Raw genomic sequence first — 18,136 nt, 5'->3', positions numbered from 1 at the left:
CTGCTGCAGCCCCTAAAGGCCTGTGGCAGCACAGGTGCTGGCGGTGAGCCCACTGAAGGAGCAGGGCTACAAATACAAGCTCAATCGGTATGACTGAGGGCAACTGAAGGGCTAGGGAGGGGAAAAAGTAAAGAAAAAAGTTTTGTTTTCAAGGCACCTAGCCTAGAGTTAGTCTCTTTTTCCTGTTCTTGTTGCTGTTAAAAATTATAGCTCTCTTCTGAGGGCTACTAGTAGTGTTTTGCTGCTTTGAGAAGAACCTGAAGTTTTGGTGAGTGCCTTTGCAATGTTCACACTGGATGGCTGTTGTGCAAGTACTGACTTTATTCCTTCACCTGTGCCTGATATTCTGTCTATGCCAAGTGCTTGTGTTCTATTTTTTTCCCTGTGAGGCTTTTCCCTTGCTAAAACATCTACCTTGTGATAGGTTTAGCAGCCATACCTATGCTCAGGTAAGCTTCCTCAGGCTCCCCACCTGAGTGTGTGGCTCTGTAGGGCAGCAGGCACCGTGGCCCTGGCTACCAGTGGCGTGCTTCAGCAAGGTGTGGTGCTGTACCTGTGTGCATTCACTGCCTGGTGTGTTGTGGGGGTGTGCTGGTGAGAGGAGGCTGCAGAAGAAAGCTGCCTTCGTGAGGCCGGGTTATCCTGCTGCTCCTGATCCAAGCAAAGGCATCCCCTTGGCTGTTTTTCCTCAAGAAGTGAGTACATAAACACCAAACAAATGTCTGATCGTGACTAAAGACTTACGTTGTAATACTTCAAAAGTTGTGATGGCAAAACAATATGGCTGCTAGCTTAAATGCTTGCAGTATGAGTGTGTAAGTGAGGGTTTCTAACTCTTGTTTGGCTTGAATCCCCCTGGAGGCAATGCCTCATTCACCCCTGCATGTCCTCTGTTTCTCTGGTAGAGGCATGTGCAATAGTGCAGCTGGGGCAGTGATTCATGCGAGTGCTCCAGCCTGTAACTTTCCTAGCATCTCCTGATTGTGAAAGATAATGTAAATTGTTATTGTTGTGTGGTGGTAGGCTTCGAGCACTTTAGTTCTAGAAAAATGACAGATTTCTCTGAGTGATTGTGTTCGTGGAAACACAGGGTTGCGTTTTCACTCCCATTAGAAAAAAATCAATAAAGTTGCTTGTAAGCTATGCTCTGTGCTGCTGAAAGGCCATAACAGAAGGTAGTTGGAAGGGGGGGAGTGCATGATATAGAGTCCTAGATCAGCAGAAGCTGTAGCTGTTTTCCTTAGGGGTGCAATAAAAGCAGTATTCCCATGGCTATTTTTAGCTCAGAAGCTTGAGCTTAAACTAGAAACACAGTGTGGGTGTTCAAAAATGTGGAGTTGTTGTAACAGAAGCTAGTTTTATACACTAAAGGCATGATATGTCATACAAGTCCAAACTCTGGATAATCTGTTTGCTGCTTGCTCTGGCTGGCTGTTGATCCCACGGAGGATCCAGTACAAACGAGCTCTGCTTTCCTTTCTTTTTTAACAACATGTCCTCAACGTGGGGTGCATGGGAATGGGATGTCTGGTATTCTTAAGACACATAATTAAAGTGCAAATGTTTTGTTGTGGTATTAGTCACCAGTGTATGACAACAGTTGGAGGAGACCCACTATGAGCATGAAATCCCTCTGGAGAACCAGGCTGTGTCACCAGCTCAGGCCTTTGCAGGAGGCCAGGAGATTCTCCCAAGAAGTCTTCAAGGGCATAAGGCTTGTAATCAAGCAGCTGAGAGAGCAGGATGGTGCAAAACATGCTGCTCTGCTATGCAAACTGTCTGTTTGATAAGGAGGTGCCTGTAGGTAACTGGAGCTAGGCAGGGGAGCCAAGGCTGCAGCAGAATGGTTTGTTTTGGAGGGTGTAAAGTCAACAGTGTATAACCAGATAATTGTAGGGGAGGCTGAAGCAACCCTTGCAGGGCAGAACTGTGCAAGGCTGCCCAGACCGTATCAGGAACGCCATGTAAGGCTGAGATCACCTAGGTAACGGTATCAGAAGTGTCAGACTCGGTTATGGATGTAGCAAAACTGAGACCAATGAGGAAGATGTAATTAGGAGTGGAATGACTATTTGGGAGGAGACCGGCCGGAGGAAGGGAGGCATCAGCATGGCAAAAGAGTGGGTACTGAAATGAGAGAAATAAAAAACGAGGTATTAAATGAGATGAAAGGACAAAGGAGGGTGGGACCGGCTGAACGAAGGAGTGCAGACACCTGCAGATGGTAGCTGAGCCTGGGGACGCAAAGCTGCTGGGGTGAAGCTCCTCGGACAGGCTGCTGGACTCCGTCAGGTCTAGGCTGGAAAGATTTGGCGTGGGGGGGTCAGACCAGCACCCTCGCACTGGGTGCTGCGGGAGGGAAGGGTGATACATCTAACGCAATAACAATGCTGTGTTGTTTGGAAGGCGTGACCAGGAGCTTTATAGTTGTGTGCAGAATGATCTAAATAACTGAGTTACCGGTGGTGTGTTAATGAGGTTATTGATTCTTCGGGTGACTTATTGGGGTGATTAATCTGTAGTGGCTGGTCTCTCCAGTCAGGTGTCTCCAGGCTGCAATCTGAAGGGGGAGGGCTGGGTACTGAGGTACAGAGAGGGGCTCATCCAGGGTCTCCTAGCTTGGAAGCCTGAGCAACTGATAGTGAGATCCTCTGCTTAAAGAAGAGGGCTGTGTGGATGGAGGAGGTGGATATCAGATGAGCTTTGGGGGGCGGACGGGGTGCAGGCTCTGCTGGAACACCGAGGGGATCCTTGGGGCTGTGAGTGTTACGGCGTGCAGAGAAAAATGTGCTTGATCAAAGACAGCAGCATTTAGATAAAGAGCTCCCTCTGGGAGAGGGCTTGGGTCAGAAGAAGGTGGTGGCTTCTGGCAGGGCAGGCTGGGCTCCTGACATCCCAGGTCTCGTGGGGCAGAGATCTGAACCGCGGGTGAGGAAGTTCCCTAGTGAAGGGTGGCTGCAGGGGCTACTAGGCAGGCAAGACAACGGTGGGAGCTTCAGTTGCTCAGAAGTTAAGCCCTGGGGGAAGGAGGATATATCATGGAAGGAGAAAGCTCGGAGGAGAAGCGGGGCATTTATTTGTGGCAGCGCAGCTGTCCTGGACCTGCTGCGTTGTCCAGCAGCAGCGGGGGGTGTGTGTGTGTCTGCTCCGAGCCCCTCTGAGCAGAGCTGCGCAAGGGGGTGGCTGTGGTACCACCAGAGCCGAGCGAAGGCTCCCTCGGCAATGTTTTTTGCCTGGTGCTCTGACCTCGTTCAGAGGCTTTGCAGCAGACCTCGGAAACAAACGTCAGACCCAAGCCAGATTTCAGTCTTCTCTGGGAACGCGGCTTATAGCTGAAACAGATCTACTCCCCCTTGAAAGGCCTGTGCGAGGGGTGGCTGCCTGGAACGCATCCTCACTGCCCTTTGCGTGGCTGCTGTGGTGCTGTGGCGGTGTTGGAGCTCAGAGGGATCTTCTGGCCCCATGAGTGAAATCCTCCCCCGTGGCTGAGCTTAAAGGGGGTGTCTGTGGTGTGTGGGGCCTGGGAGAGGCCCAAAGCAGCAGGTTTTGTGTGAATGCCTGCTGGGCAGGGTGGCAGCTCGCTCCTTCCCGGCGTGGGTTTGGTGTCTGGGGAGCTCTGGGCTGCCCACCCCACAGGCCGTGCTGGTATCGGCTGTGTCTCGGCAGGCAGAGCCTGGGCAGCGAAGCCGTGTCCTGCAGGAAGGCCCACGTACGTCCCCCTGCTGCTGCCCGGGCTGTGGCTCTCCTTGATCCCACCCAAATCCCCTGCTACTATAGCACAAGTGTCCGAAACGGTCAGCATTGGTGTGTTTCTCCTGGTTCTAGGAATAATGTCACGCATCTAACCTCTCTCAAACCCTTTCTGCCTTGTAGCTTTACTGCTCTTTGGGGAAATCATCACTCCGAGCTCCTGTGTGTCTCTGTAAAGCCCTCTTATTCCTGGTGGGCTGTTCTCAGGCTGCTGTCAGTACCAATCCTCTTCCTTTTCATGTCATTGCTGGACACCGCACGGGAGCGCGTCGGACAGCCGCAGCCCTCTTCTGAGCAGCGCAGGCTGGGTTCTCCTGCCTCACCAAGCTTTCCGTCCAGAAATATCTAACGACAATCGGCGTCGGGAGGCGCTGGCGTGTACTGGCTGCCTGCAGGAAGCTGATTGCCGCTGCACGCACCGTGGCTTTGTAGGAAACAGATTGCATGCAGAAATCTGTGACTGTGGCGATATCCAGGGTGCAAGCCTGAAGCAGGGAGCTCCTCCCGAGCTGCCTGCTTGGTCCCGGGTGCTGCGCAGAGCTGGAGGGCTGCTGTGTCAGCTCAGGTGCCTGCCTTGGCTGCTGCCTGCTGTGCAGCATCCCACTGTCTCCCTTCCCAGGTGCTACAAGAGCTGGTCTTGTCCAGAAGGTACCTCCTCGTGGCACCTTGTGGCAGGGATGATGGGGGAGCCTCCTGTGGAAGCACTTACTGCTCCTTGGAGGGCTTTGCCGGGACCGTGCGGGTTTCGTGTTGGCTTGCAGAGTGCAGCAAAAAACCTTCAGTGCTGCTTTATCCTCCAGGGAAAAGGCCACACAACCTAGAAGTGCTTGCAGGATGAAGCAAGTGTGGGAATCTGTGCCCCTGGATAAAAATTAAGGCCTGGAAGAGCCCAGCTTGCCTGCTCTGTAACGAGCTGCTGTGCTTCACTCAGATTCCTGCGATGCTGCCAGGCACGTCTGGCTGAGTGAGAGCATCCCCCCTAGGAAGGCAGCCGGGAGCCTGTGCCTTAAATCAGTCCTGGTGGTGGGGGAGCAGAGCCTGGCGCTGTGCTGGGTGCTTTCTGTGCCCCTTCCCCTCCTCTCCCTCTGCTCCCTCCCAAAAGAAGCCCTTGGGAGGCCTCTCCTGGGTGAGGGTTTTTTATTTTCTTTCCAGAGACCTTGACCGGAGCACGATCTGACGTTGGCAGTAGGGGGAAGGAAATGACAAGGGAGGGGGGGAAAAAAAAAGAAATGTTTTTGCTGCAATCCTCTCCCACGCACAATTTCCAGCTATGGGGATGCTGGATAAGCGTGCGGGACTGACACCGGGGCTGTGGAGGGCAAACCTTAGCCTAACGTGCTGGCACAGTGACGTGAAGGAGTAGACTTGGTCACAACATCTCACTTCCAGAGAAGTCCTTGAAGCTTTTCTCGCTTTGTGCTTTTTCCAAGGGAGGCCTTTGCCAAAGCTTTGCCAGATGGCAACGGTTCTGTGGAGTCTGCTCAAAAATGTGGGGATTAACTGGAAATAGCTCGTGACTTCATCCCTCCTGGTTCAGGGAAAACGTTGCTCTCGCCGTACTCATCCCTGTACCCTTGGGGATTGCGACAGAGAAGTCGCAACAGATCTGTGGGTTTTGGATTTTGTTGTGTGTTTTTTTTTTTTTGTGGGGTGGGGAGAAAAACCTGGCAGGAAGAAAGCCAGGAAGGAGTCTGCGAGGCTGGGTGCTGGAACAGTGGAGGAGAAAGGCAGCAAGTGGAGTCTCCCTGTTCTCATTTGGGATCTGGTTGTAGGGTGATGGCGTGGGTGAGGAATGTGTAGGCCAGCCCTCCCATAGACGGCCGTGCCTCTTACAGTGGGCCAAAAGTCTCTACAATTGCTTTGGCTTTCAGGGTACTCCCTCGGGAACAGGCTGAGCACTAAATAACCTGTTTGATGTGCCAGCTGGGCCCAAGAACTTGGCTAACTTTGCTGTGTGGGGTGGACTAAGGACTTGGTGACCCTCACCGACACACTTGTGTTGGTGAAAGCAATCCCCAGACGTGCCTGGTGTCTCTGCAGGGCGCACCTCGGGTGCTGTGGCTCCCCTCGTCTGTCGGTCTGTGCTGCAGCCAGGCTCTCACCTCGCTCCTGGAGCCTGTGCTCGGCCTGGCACGGGTTTGGTTGTTTGTGTTCCTCACGTCTCCACAGCTCGTGCTGCTCGTTGTGCTGCAGAGCACAGAAAGCTCCCTGAACTCACAGCAGGACCAGCCTGGTGCTGGGTGGTCTCCCTGTTGGTGAGCAGGGACTGATGGGGTCAGGACCCCTTCCTCAAGGAGTGCTGCTTAGGTAATGTTGGTAATTTAATTTTAAGCAGCTGGCTTTTGATGCCTTCTGGCTGTCAGATGGTCTCACCGTGTTTCCTGAAGTCCTGCCTGCTCTCCTTTCCTGGTGAACGAGGCGTGGGGCCAGGCAGGCTGGTGCTGGCTCTCCTTTTCCTGCTGTCCCCACGCAGGTTTGTTTTTTAGCACCCTAGCTCAGCCCTGTGCAGTCTAGCAGGGCTCTGCTCCAGCTGCGGTCTCCCAAAACCATCCTTTGGAAACCAGAGCAGGCTGAGGGTCCACACAGGCCACGAATGCTGGCACGGTGATGGGGTCAATCATGTTGTCAGCCCCTGGGGGCACGGGGCTGCATCTGTGCTGGGGCAGGCAGGAGCAGGGCAGCGCCAGGCGCTCCTGTGCGAAGAACAAGCTGTGCTGGCTCCGCTTAGCTCAGGCAGGGTGGCCCTGTGGTCTCTGCGTGGATCACTGGCTCTGAAACACAAAGGATCCGTGGAAATGCTGGATCCCGGTTGTTTCGCTGAACTAGAGCGAAAGATGCACTGAAACTCCGAAGAAAAGACATTTATTCTGTTTACCTGCCTCGTGCTGCCGCTGATGTACGGTACCCTCTGGGTTTTGTAGTGCTGGGTAAGGCAGACAGCGTGTTTGGAAGTAGCTAACAGCCTGCTGAAGGGTCCCCCAGCGTTGTGCAGGACTGTTACAAGGACACGGGGCCGTCTCTCCTGCCCGCAGTGGGTTTTGTGCCAGCTTATTCCCACCCGTGTGCCTTCCTTCAGGACCTGGGGGGGGTTAAGTGATGACTCCTGCTGAGCAGCTAACCGGCAGCCGCTGGCAGTGCAGCTCTGTTCTTGGCGTGCTGACCTGCAGACGTGGGGAATTCCTTCTGTTGGTGTCAGTCTGCGTACAGCGCAGGCGTACCTGCTTGTTCAGCCTGGTTCTGGAACGTGTAACGATGTCAGCTTCTCTTCTGCTCCCGCCCTCACAGCTGTTGACGCTCAGCAACTGCTCCGGACGGATGTCCCCGCTGTGAGGCCCCGGCTCCCGTACCATGTACCAGTCCGCCTTCGTGCCGCGGGAGTTCTGCCCGGCCGTCGTCCCGCCGCCCGCCTACACCTACCTGCCCCTACGGGCGGGGAGAGCGGAAGAGGCCGCCGGCTCCGTGATGTTCCCCCCCATCCACATGCACAACTTCTACAGCCGCCCCGTCACCTTCGTGGTGGACAGGAACGGCTACCCTGACTACGCGGGAGGCCAGGTGGAGTATCATCACCTCTACGGTGCCTCCCACCCCTACTTCCCCCCGTACTACGCCTGGCACTTCCCCCCTGTGCTCCCCATCCCTCTGTACAACCCCTATCCAAGCTACAGTCCCTACGCCGCCTACCAGAGGGCGGATCAGTATCGAGACACGTGGCCGGAAGGCTTCACGATGAGAGGGGAGCTTCAGTGGGGGAAGCTTGGGAAGGTGTTTGGGCCGAGGAAAGAGCTCCCGGAATTCGTGAAGGATGATCTGCGGAGGGTTTATGGCACCTACCCACGGACCAGCGTCTCCATAACCTACCGGAAAGGGGAGTTCTTGGTCAAGGGAGACCCCAAGGTAGGAGAGCAGGAATATACGGTGGAAAAAAAGGTCATCCAGAGGGCCCTGACCCCCAGCGCCAGCGAGGCGGACGACAGCAGCGAGGACCGGAATCGGAAGAAGAAAAAGAAACTGCGACACTGATGCGGCCTGTCGCCCCAGGGACAGATGCTCCGGAGCCCCCCGTGGGAGCCAGCTGGCAGCGGCTCTCGGTGCAGCCGGGAAGTAGCACAAGCAACGGGTGCCCCCACTGGCTCCTAACTGCTCCCCCCTCCTCCACGAGCTCGCGGCAGCTTCACCCCGTCCGATGCACGACGCCCGTCCTGTGAAGAAACCACCTGGCACTTGACTCTCTGTCGGGCCGGCTCTTTGGTCCCGGTTTTGTAACGAACGTTTGCTTCCCACTGGTTTGGTTGAGCGGTCACGGTCTGGTGAGGGGATCCCCAGGCAGCAGCCCTTGCCTAGAAGCTGGGCCTCTTCCCACCCTGTCCGAGGGAGGTTCCTGGAAGCCGGGTCCCTTCCTGGCACTCATCTGCGGAGATGGAATCTGGATTTCCTCCAAGCTGGAGGCAGCGCAGGTCCAGAGGGGAGAGCAGTTCTTAGGCACTGTAAAGAGCAATCGTCTGCACGTCTCGTCACTGGTTTATGGCCGCACCGCTGTGCTTGCTCACGGTGTGACGCCTCCGCGCGGCACTTCCCTGCACGCTGGCAGAAGATCTCGGTGTCCCCGTCCCCTTACACTTGGTGACCTGGTGCTCGTTTTCCCTGGCCGTGTGTCCTTGCTGAAATTGCTGCTGGAGGCCCTGCCCCGGGTCTGGCTCGGCTCTGCTCGGAGGTGCTGGCTCGCTGCTGAGGCTCCTGGAGCTGCAGCACCTCCACGGGTGGGTCTCCTGGGAGGGGGGGGCCTGAGGTGTGCTGGAAACCCCGAGGGGTGTGAGGGGCCGGGGCTGAGTCTGACTTGCTTGTGAACTTCTGTACCTTTTAAATGATTATAAATAAACAATAAAAAACCAAATGCAAATAGTTAAATTTCTGCTCTTTAGCTGCCTGACTGCAGCCTGCTGCAAACAGCTCGCTACCTGTTCTGGCACCTTCCTGTGAAGTCAGGAGCTTGACCCATGCAGCTCATCCCTTCAGCTGTCTCCTCATTTTCCTGGCTCGTAACTGAGCCCCCAGTCCCCAGGGGGATGCCATGGAGATGTAGTCCCTGACTCTCACGTCCTCCCAATTTAATTGCCGTGTTCGATGCGCTTCTCAGGCTGCTTTGAGATTCTGCTTTTGCTCACCTTCAGCACAGCAAAGGAGGGAGCCTGGGAGGGGCGCACTTGGGGCCCTCAGTGGCTCTGAATTACTGCAAAGGAGAAGCAAGTGGATGCATTACATAAACCAACGCAACAGCTCTGCTTGCTTAAGCAATTGCCAGAACAGCTCAGCAACGATCTGGATTTCCCCTTCCCCAATCAGTTTCTTCGAAACGGGTGAGCTCTGCTGCTAGAGAAAGCAGTGAGAGGCCTGAACCAGAAAAAAACAAAACTGCTGCAGAAACCTCAGACCAAGCTGCTGCTGCCTGGCTGCGCTGCAAGCAGCGGGGCTTGCTGGAGGGGCCACGGTCGTGCTCTGCTCAATGACTGGCAGCCGACCAGGCCTGCCCTGATCACTAGTGTAGGAGAAAAGCAATTACTCTTAGCTCTTTGGTCTCCCTTGGCTAAGCAGAGCATCCTCTACATGCAGGCGTGGAGGTGCTGGCGAGATGTCTGCTGTCCTCCACCAGTAGCTGCTCCTAGGGGCATAATTGTGCATTAGATGCTTGTGGGTGATGCAGCACTCGGGTGGATTTTCTCCCATATGGATGCGGGGTGCATGTGGATTATTTCTTTTTTTTTGCATCCCCTGTAGCTGGTGCAGGTAGGGCTGATAAAGGGGAACATGGGGTTTGCGTTCTGATAGTGATCAGATGCTGCACAAATTGCCAGGACCTGCGTAATTCATCCTAAACGCTGCTATTCCAGGCATGCCTGGTACCGGTTTTGCATCATGTTGTAATGGAAAAAGTCCCTGAAACTTGATGTGGGCAGCCAAAACCTCTCAGAGGCATGTGAGGGATGGCTGGAAAGAGCCAATTGTCTCCACAAAACTTTCCCTGAGGTAACTCTGCTGGGTTCCCCGGGTACCTGCCAGCAGCCCTGGCTCCCGCAGCCTCTCCTGTCCTGCTGGGGACACCTCCGGGGCTGGCAGGGAGGGAGCAGGCACGGCCCGCGGCTTTACCCAGCCCCTTCTGTTTATCTTCTCCCAGGTCTTGTTTGGTTTTGCTGCCCGGACTCTGTACAGGAGATTGCTGGGCACACCCAGGCCCTTGTTCTGACCATGTGTATTTTTAGCACAGGTTTACGATCATCAGGAGGCAGCAATGTATTTTCTGAAGTGCCGTTCTGCTCCCAGATGGAAGAAACACGCTGCGGTTGGGCTCTTTTTGCCTCCTGGGGAAGCCGGTGACGAGCGCCCACCACCTCAAGCAGCGCTTTGACCGTGATTTTCCCCTGGTGGCCGTAACTCACCTCCACCCCGACTTGGGTCTCCCCGCAGGAGCAAAGGCTCACACGTTCCTTGCAGGCGCAGCACTCGGCTGCTCTCTCTTCTTGGAGGTTTGAGGCTTATTTGCTGCCCAGCTGCAGAACTGAATCCATAGGGCATTTTGGGGGTGCTCTAACGCCTATGGAATTCAGTTCTCAGAGCCAAGCAGCCAGTGCGCGCTGCCTTCCCGTCGGCCCGCCCGGCTGCGTCTCCATCTGCGGGGAGGAAAAAATAGAAAAGAGCTCAGGGTGCTGGCGATGATGATGACACAGCGCAGGCAGCGAGCTGACACACATTCTGCGACTGGGAGCCGCTGCGAGGAGAGGGCTCTGGCACCTCCTGCTCTGCCCCAGACGCAGTGCACGCAGCTGTGGCTTTATTTGGAAGCGTTGCTCAAGCTGGCTGCTGGTTTTTTTTTGTTTTTTTTTTTTTTTTCCCAACGCTTCCACGTGTCACCCTGTCACTTGGAGCTGCTGCGGGGTTTCGTGCCGGCCCTGAGCTCTGTAACCTGCTGGAGCTGGGAGGGAAACACGGCTTCTTCCAGATGTGGTCGTCATTCGCAGGTGCCTGAGGAAGCCTGCCTGCATGTTTGCCTCGTGCGTGGGCAGCGATGCAGCACGTCCCTCGGCGTAAGCTGCTCTTCCTCTGCTTGTCCCTCTCTGAAGGGGCACAGCAGGGCAGGGGCAGCACTGGGGGGACTGCTCGGTGCTCTTGTAGCAAAACCAGTGCTTGCTGAACCCCCTTGAGCTGGGATGCACGGGCTGCTGGATGGAGACGTGTTGCGCTGCAGGTGGAGTACAAGCCTGCCCGCCTGGGGCTGCAAGAGTCCCCAGGGCAATTCTGCAGCTCGAAATGAAGCAGTGAAAGGCATTTTCCAGGCAGCAAGGTCCCTTCCAGCCAGCTCAGATACAGCAGATGGGGAAGGTTGGGGCTGGGCTGGGACATCCTGGTGCACCCAGCAGCCACGCGTGCGCCCTTTGCTCCCTGCCAGCCCCACGCCTGGTTTGGGAAAAGCATGGGGCAGGTGGGGACCCCCGTGAGCTGCTCAAAACGATGTTCATTTTCAACCAAACCAGGAGGCTGGGCTGGCAGCTGACTTGCACAGAGAGGCGTTTTTTGGCTCAGCGGTGGTTTGACAGGGCTGTGACGGCAGCAGCAGCGCGGGGTGGCCGGGGAGGGAGCGCAGCTGGCGGGGGGCTGCGGCTCTGCCTGCGCGCCGGAGACGAGCCCCTGGCTCTGGTGGAGCAGCAGAGGGGACGGGAAATGACACTCGCGCTTTGGAGCCCCGACAGAGATTTTGGTGGGGGAAATACCCAGCAAATGTCTGCGCCGGGAGCCAACTCCACGGTTACTCAACAGCCGCCCTGGGGCTCTATTTTTGTCTGCCCACGGGGAGCCGAGATCAGCCGGGGCAGCGCGAGCCCACCGTTCCTCCCCTGCTCCCACTGAGCTCACTGTGCTGGGGAGGGAGCGGTGGGCTCAGGGACCCGGCTGTGCTATTTTTCAGGCTGCTGTGGCTTGGTGGAGAGGTTTTGATAGCCCTGAGACCCCCACGCTGAGAAAAGCGGGGTGATTTCCCTCCTCCTCTCCTCTGGAGATGCTACGGCTGCAGCAGGCTGTTGGGGTCTGGCTGGGGGGTGCTGGTATTCAGCCCCAGGTAGAGACTGGGGGCTTCGGGGTGCAGCTTGTGTCCAGGGGCTCCTTGGCCAGCCTTTGGCTGTTTAAATATGTTGAAATCCTTTGTGCTTTCCTTTCCCATGCTGTAAAACTCCTCCCCGATGTGTTTCCCCCAAAGGGCTGCAAGATGCTGCCACCCAAAGCGCTGGCCACCCGCCTTCAGCCCTTGGCCACCCCAAGCAGCTCCGCTTCCAGGAACCAAAAGGCAAAGGCGAGGGAAAAGCCTTCCCCGGCCTTCCTCCGCGTGCTGCTTTTCACAGAAAGGGGAAGAGTTTCAAGCAGAGGAGCTGGGGTGTTAACCCCCACACCCCCGCCCCGCTGGTGCCCGGGGAGGTGACGGGTGCGGGGGCCGTGCAGGGCAGCGCAGTGGCAGCCTGGCACGTGCCCTGCTGTGCCCTGTCCCCATGCACGCCCAGACAGAGCAGGGCCAGCTCCAGGCAAGCTCTTTTTGGTGCCCAGCCCCTGGGTGCTGGGGCAGCCCATCTCCCGAAGGCCCCGGGGCAGCGTGAGCTGGGCGCGAAGGGAAGCGCGCAGGGGCTGAGGTGCAAACTCCAGGCTCCGGCTGTTTCCTCTCGCTTGTGGCTGTTCCTGCAAGCAGCACCCCTGGGACCAGGGACATCCCCGGGGCACGGCACCACGGGCAGCTGCAGGAGGCAGGGGCATGCGAGCCCCCCAGCGGCTCTGGGCTCCTGGGACTGCCCTCCTGCTTTTCCCAGCCGTCCTCTTCTCAAATGGTGCCTATCTGGGGTTTTGGGGAGCCTGATATGCTGGCGCAGCTCCCCACGTGCTAGGCTCATCTCCCCCTCTGGACTCTGCCTCTGCTTTTTGGTGTCCCCATCCCCAGGCTGCCCCTGCCCGCAGGGTCCCCACGCTGGGTCCGATACGTGTCCCCTGCTGGGCCCAGCTCCCGTGGCCCAAAAATGCTGGCGAGATGAGAGACACCCCAGGCAAGCGGGTGCACAGCGGGATGCTGCTGCTGCTGTGGGGTTTCCTACGTACCGGGGCCGAGTGAATCGACCTGGGGGAGCCCCTGCTCCCCCGTTTGCTTCCCCTGCAGTGACTGAACGCTTTCACCGAAGAAATAACCCCACTGAGCAACCCAGCCCTGGCCCTGAGAGCGGAGCAGAGACGGCCCTGCTGGCGGGCTGCCCACGAGCCGCGCTGCGCAGGGAGGCGAAGGGAGGGCGAGGGAAGCAACAGCAGGAGGGGGCACCGAGGGTCAGGGCACCGCACCCGGGCATCACACGAGTGCAAGCCCCCTGTGTCTTTGCCAGAGCTCAACCTCCTTGCCAGGACCCCAGGTACCGCCGCGCAGCTGTGAAAAGATTTATTGCTCTACGGGGCTGAGGAAGAAGCAGCGCCCTGCTTTTGGCACTGCCAGCTAATTAGCACGGGAGCTACTGATTAGGCAGGACGTGCCCAGGGCCGGGCAGCGGTGTTGCGTGGGCGTTCATCCAGCCTGCCTCGCTTTGTCTTCCCAGGAAGCCTGCAGAAATAGTTACACACAACCCCCCCCCCCGCCCTCACCATCCCGAGTTAAGATATCAGCGGGACGGGTCCGGTTTCGCAGATCACCCAAAAAACTACCGATAAAACCGAGGCTGGTCTGGAGATGCTCGTGCCCGCAGGTCTGGCAGCCTCTGCCAGGAGCCAGCACGCTGTGACCGGCAGTGAGACCTCAGCACATCTGTGCTTTGGCTCCCTGGGGACAGCAGCAGCAGGGGAACCCCCCCTCACCCAGCCATGCCAGCACCCCGTGGCTCTGGCAGGGACCCCGCAGAGCACGACCCCGGCACTCACCGTCAGCTCCTGCCCCGGCTCCGTCTCTGCCGCACCGTGACTGCGAGCCGCGCGGCCGGAGGCACCGTTAAATATCGCAGCCGACTTACTCACTTCTCTTCCTGGACGGCGGCGTGCAGGGTTTCCACCCACTTCTTTCACCTTTGGTTTCCAGGCTTTCTGAGAAAAGGGGAAGCCGTGGGAGGGAGCGACCGGCATCCCCGTGCCAGGGACGCAGCCTCCGGGGGCTCGTGGCCCCCAGGACGGGGGTCCCAGGACGGGGGCCCCCGGGAGCCTCCGGGAGCTCGCTGCGTGGTGCTGTGGGGCCGGGGGGCTTCTCCTCCCCGGCACGGCTCGGGGGAGGCTCAGCCTCTGCCTTCGGGGACGAGAAGTCCCCGCGGGACTCGGACGCCTCCTGGCATTGCCCAGCCACCTCCTCCCTCGCTGCTGTGCTAATGCAGCTCCTCTGCGAGCGGTGTCGGTGCTGGGGCTGACATCCATGTCACCCGCACCTGCGGCGAGCACTGTCCGTCCTCAGCCCGCAGAGCCCTGTGCTTTTAACCCCGCAGCATCCCCTCAGCACCTCGCCGGGACGCGTACAGCACCGCGGCCGGGCAGGTGCCCTGGCGGGGGGAGCGCACAGGCCTGGCGGGATGGCTTTTCTGTCAGGTCACGTTGCCCGGCGTCCTGTTCCTGTCCTGTCCCCCTCTGGCCGCCGTGCGCCCGACCATTGTTCTGCTCAGAACTGACGTCAGGTCCCCCGGGGTTCCCCTCCGCCCGCGGTTTGGAAACGAGAGGCTGGGGCCCCGGCGGAGCCAGTGCTCCTCGCCCTCGCGCCTTAATGGACGGATCGATCGATCGCGGAGAGCGGCACGCGGGGCGGGGACATGCCCTGCTGCTCCTCGCTGCCCGCAGAGCCACCCGTGTGCTTAGATAATGTTTGCCTGGTGTTTTCATCTTCTGGGGGCCGCCAGGCGTTTCGGGGGCAGGAAGCGCCCGGAAGGCTGCGGGGATGAGATTACCGAGCCGCAGGGCCGCTGTGCGCCGCGCCGCCGGCCAGGCCCCGCTGGCTTATCTGTGCCCCGAGCGCGTGACGAGCACTCGAGCTGCAGCCCACGGATTTACCGTGCAGTGCCCAAAGCAGCCGGCGTCACCGATTTGGGGACCCGTGCCTGCAGGCGGCCCGACGTGGGTTTGGCCGCACGCCCCAGCTTTGCGTGGTCTCAGCCCCACACCTCCCTCACAGCAGGGACAGGGCTGGACGGGAACTCTGTGACCTCCAGTTTCTCCCATTTCCCAAGTGAAGGCAGCCTGCAGCGGGTCGAGGCAGGCGCTGTGCAAGGCGACAAGACCCGCTCCCTCCTCCTGAGGCTGGCCAAGACCCCTGGGTGGGATGGGGCCGGGCGCTTCCCCAGCCCCAGGGCTGCTCTCAGGCCGTGCGCAGCACGGCAGCAGCAGCTCAGCCCTGAAGCAGACACTAGAGAATCCCACGGAGGGGAAAGCACATCTTTCTCCCTGCCCTTTGGGGTGAGGGCTGCAGTGAGCCGGGGGCAGTTTGGGCTCAGCGGGTGCCTCCGAGGTATTTGCGGACCTGCTCAGAGCCTGCTACCTGGCGAGCCATCTTTGCCCCATGACAGATGCTCCCATCTTTTGGGACCTTTTTCCCCCGGCCACAGGGATAAAAACTGGGTGATGTTTCCTGAATCTCCAGGAGTGGGGGGAAATGGAAATAAACAGGGGACGCACACGGGGCTTTGGAGCCATGGAGCCGTCCCCGCATGCCTGCAGCACCGGAGGAAGCAGGGCAGGGCGGGGGGAAGGGAGTTTCTCGGGTTGTTTTTCCCCTCAAGGTTCCTGTTTCCCCTCCAGCCCTGCTCCACGCGTACCGGCAGCCCTCCCCGTGCCCCTTGAAGCGGGGAGGAAAAGGAAAAAAGGAACGGTCGGGGATGAACAGGGGGAAACTGCAGGGCTGAGTCACTCCTCGGAGAGCTCCGCGTCTGGGCAGGGTCCCCCCGAGGCCCCCCCCAGGGACGGTCACGCTCAGCCGGTGGCCGTGCGTCGTCTGCCACCGGCCCTGGCGGGTTTCCATCGCACGGCAGGAAGGCTTCCCGGCGGCCAAAGAAGCAGAAGCGAGAGCGAAGGCGTGCGGCGAGCGGGGCGGCCGCCAGCGTCCTGCCCCTGCTGCGGGGAACGCGCTGCTCTGAGCGGAAACGGCACCGGGGGGGGGGGCCAGGCACCCCCGGGGGGATGTGTCCCAAAAGGAGCTTCCTGACCGAGGGGTGGCTTTGGGTTAGCGATGGGACTCGGGGTGGCAGCCTGCAAGGTGGGCGGCCCCGCTCGCCTCACGTGTTTTTGGCGAGGATGGGGGGAAAGGCGCGGGGCTGGAGTTCCCCACGGGTTGGCAGGGGTTGGTGGGGGCGGAGGGGTGATGAGGGGGCTGGAGGCACCCTGAAGGTCACAGGGTGGAAACGTTTCCTCCAGGAAAGGGCACCCCGGGGCTCGGCACCCCCAGAAATGACTTGGGGAGCAGGGTGAGCCCGGTGTACCTCCACCTCCAGCCCCTGCTGCAGCCCCCCAGAAGCCCAGCTGGTGCTGGTGCTGGTGCTGGTGCTGGTGCTGGTGCTGGGAGTGATTGCGCCATCGTGCTGCTGCTTCCCCGTGCTCTGCGCCCAGGGCTGGTGTTTCCCCGAAATGTAAACGCCTCGATGGTCAAAGCCATGTTCCTGCCAGCCTCAGGAGCTGCGTGTGGCCGGAGCAGGATGGGGCCCGGGACAGGTCCAGATGTGGGACTCGCCCAGTGCAGCGGCTCCGAGCTCCCGCACCCCCCTCTAGCGGCAAATCCTAGAGGGTTTTGCCGCTGGGACAGGGGGGCACAAGGGGACCCCTCGCCCTGATCACCCCCATGTTGGGATCCCTGGCCCCAGCCGGGTTAGGGACCACGTTACACGTGCCAGGAGGCTTCTGCCTGGCACAGGGCGGGCAGCGGGTGTCCCCGCACTGCTTCACGCCCCCAACACCCGATGAGGAGTCCGGGGAGATGGTGGTGCTGGGCTCCTGCCGCATGCTGGTGGGCAGCGAGGGGAGCGCAGCGCTGCACCCACACCCTGCCACCCCGACGGGGGCTCGCGGGGGGCTCCTTGCCCTCCGTGCCCCCGTCAGCATCGTGCAGGGGCGCGAGGGCTGCAGCACGCAGGTGCTGCCAGGTGCAGAGCTGCAAATCCCCGGGCCGGGAATCGGCGCGGCATCGCTCCCGGAAATCCAGCCGGGGTCCACCCACTGCTTGTAGAGGAAAGTGCGGTGAATCACCCGTGCGGGGAAGGAAAACGCAGCGAGCGTGGGCCTTCGGGGCCTCCCCGGGCAGGCCTGCTGCAGGAGGGGGGCACGGAGGGAGCAGCCCCGGGGGGGTGGCCGAGCCCGTCCCAGCCGGCAGCAGCGCTCTGCTTCCCGCAGGGCAGCCCCACGGGCTGTTTGCCAGGCAGACATCCCAGCCAGGGGCACTTGGAGAGAAACGTTTTTCTCTGGAAAAAAAATGGTTCTGGGTCTGGGTTTGGTATAACAAGGACCGGGCTGCTGCGGCTGCCCAACGCGGGGGTGCAAAGCCCTTGGGATGGCCTGCGGTGCTCCCCCTGGTCTGCCGGGGTCCTCTGATATCCCTCAACCCCGTGGGCTGTCTCTGGTACCCCACGGTGCAACGAGCAGCAGGTGAGAAGAGATCTGTGTGTCCACAAAGAGCCGTGCTATCTTCCAGCCACATCAGACTCTCAGGACAGACACCTCCTTACAGCAAGCGCTTGGCGCTGTGCCCGAGGGCTGCAGCAAGGGCAGGCGGTGCTGGGCTCGGACAGCAGCCGGGGGGCACTAGGGATGGGGTCTGGGCTCCTTGGGACCCGCCGGTGATGGGAAGGGCAGATTGCAGGCACCTGCTGCCAGCTGATAAAGGACGCTGCAGGCAGCCCCCCCCGCTGCTGTGCCCACGGAGAGCTGCCTCCCTCCCCGTGCTGTGCCCTGGGCTCCTCAGAAACCCTCCAGGAGCAGCAGGTGAGGGAGGATTTTTGGGGGAAAAAGCCTCAAACCTGTCTGAGACCCTAGGTGGGGAGGTGAGGGGTGGGCCCCAGGGTGCGGAGGCGGGGGGCGATGCCCCAATGCTGGGGGCAGATTTGGGAGCAAGTGGCTCTGCTTGTGGCAGGGGGACGTGGAGCAGTGGTGGCTCTGTGGGGACACGGGAAGCGTGGCCGGGAGCAGGCACTAGAGGGCTGCATCCTCCTGCTGTTGCTGTCAGACGTGGCTCCAACCACGCAGCTGGAAATGCTGATGGGTCTGGAATGGGCTCGGTTACCCGCTGGAGAGAGCTGGGTAACTTTGCAGAATTAGCATTTACCCTCTGTGTGACCAAGATGGCGTGGTTTTTTTTTATCACTTTAATTCCAATTTTCTGAAGCTCTGCTTCTGTCTGAGCAAATTTGCACAGCAGAAAGAAGCA

At 59.4% G+C, this 18,136-nt stretch overlaps 2 protein-coding genes and 1 long non-coding RNA gene across 7 annotated transcripts in view; 2 read left to right on the top strand and 1 right to left on the bottom strand.

The window, feature by feature from the left end:
• The first annotated feature begins 90 nt into the window (after positions 1-90).
• LOC308197059 (uncharacterized protein C10orf95 homolog) lies at positions 91-8,644 on the top strand. Of its 5 annotated transcripts, none has more exons than XM_080596928.1 (2): positions 91-268; positions 7,036-8,644. In XM_080596928.1, the coding sequence occupies exon 2, from the start codon at positions 7,099-7,101 to the stop codon at positions 7,771-7,773; it is 675 nt and encodes a 224-aa protein (XP_080453054.1). In that variant the 5' UTR covers positions 91-268; positions 7,036-7,098; the 3' UTR covers positions 7,774-8,644. The 5 variants fall into 5 exon arrangements, with proteins under 5 accessions (XP_080453054.1, XP_080453057.1, XP_080453055.1 ...); XM_080596931.1 differs by lacking the exon at positions 91-268 and adding an exon at positions 510-695; XM_080596929.1 differs by lacking the exon at positions 91-268 and adding an exon at positions 1,962-2,120.
• LOC308197064 lies at positions 8,267-17,356 on the bottom strand. Its single transcript, XR_013952546.1, has 3 exons — positions 13,678-17,356; positions 10,185-10,415; positions 8,267-8,980 (listed from the first exon to the last, which is right to left on the bottom strand). It is a non-coding gene; the product is annotated as an uncharacterized lncRNA (long non-coding RNA).
• Positions 17,357-17,620: 264 nt separating this feature from the next.
• The window catches only part of SLF2 (SMC5-SMC6 complex localization factor 2), a 46,059-nt gene continuing 45,543 nt past the window's right edge, over positions 17,621-18,136 (top strand). The window contains exon 1 of the mRNA XM_080596861.1: positions 17,621-17,694. The gene's annotated coding sequence lies outside the window, so the exon portion shown is untranslated. The remainder of the gene's footprint in view (positions 17,695-18,136) is intronic.

Source organism: Anser brachyrhynchus, assembly GCF_964034855.1.
Source record: "Anser brachyrhynchus genome assembly, chromosome: 6".
Classification (NCBI taxonomy): Eukaryota; Metazoa; Chordata; class Aves; order Anseriformes; family Anatidae; genus Anser; species Anser brachyrhynchus.
This window is presented reverse-complemented; position numbering and strand designations above follow the sequence as displayed.

Bases quoted from the DNA above. Each gene is read 5' to 3' on its own strand.
- LOC308197059 (XM_080596928.1), top strand. From the start codon at position 7,099: ATGTACCAGTCCGCCTTCGTGCCGCGGGAGTTCTGCCCGGCCGTCGTC.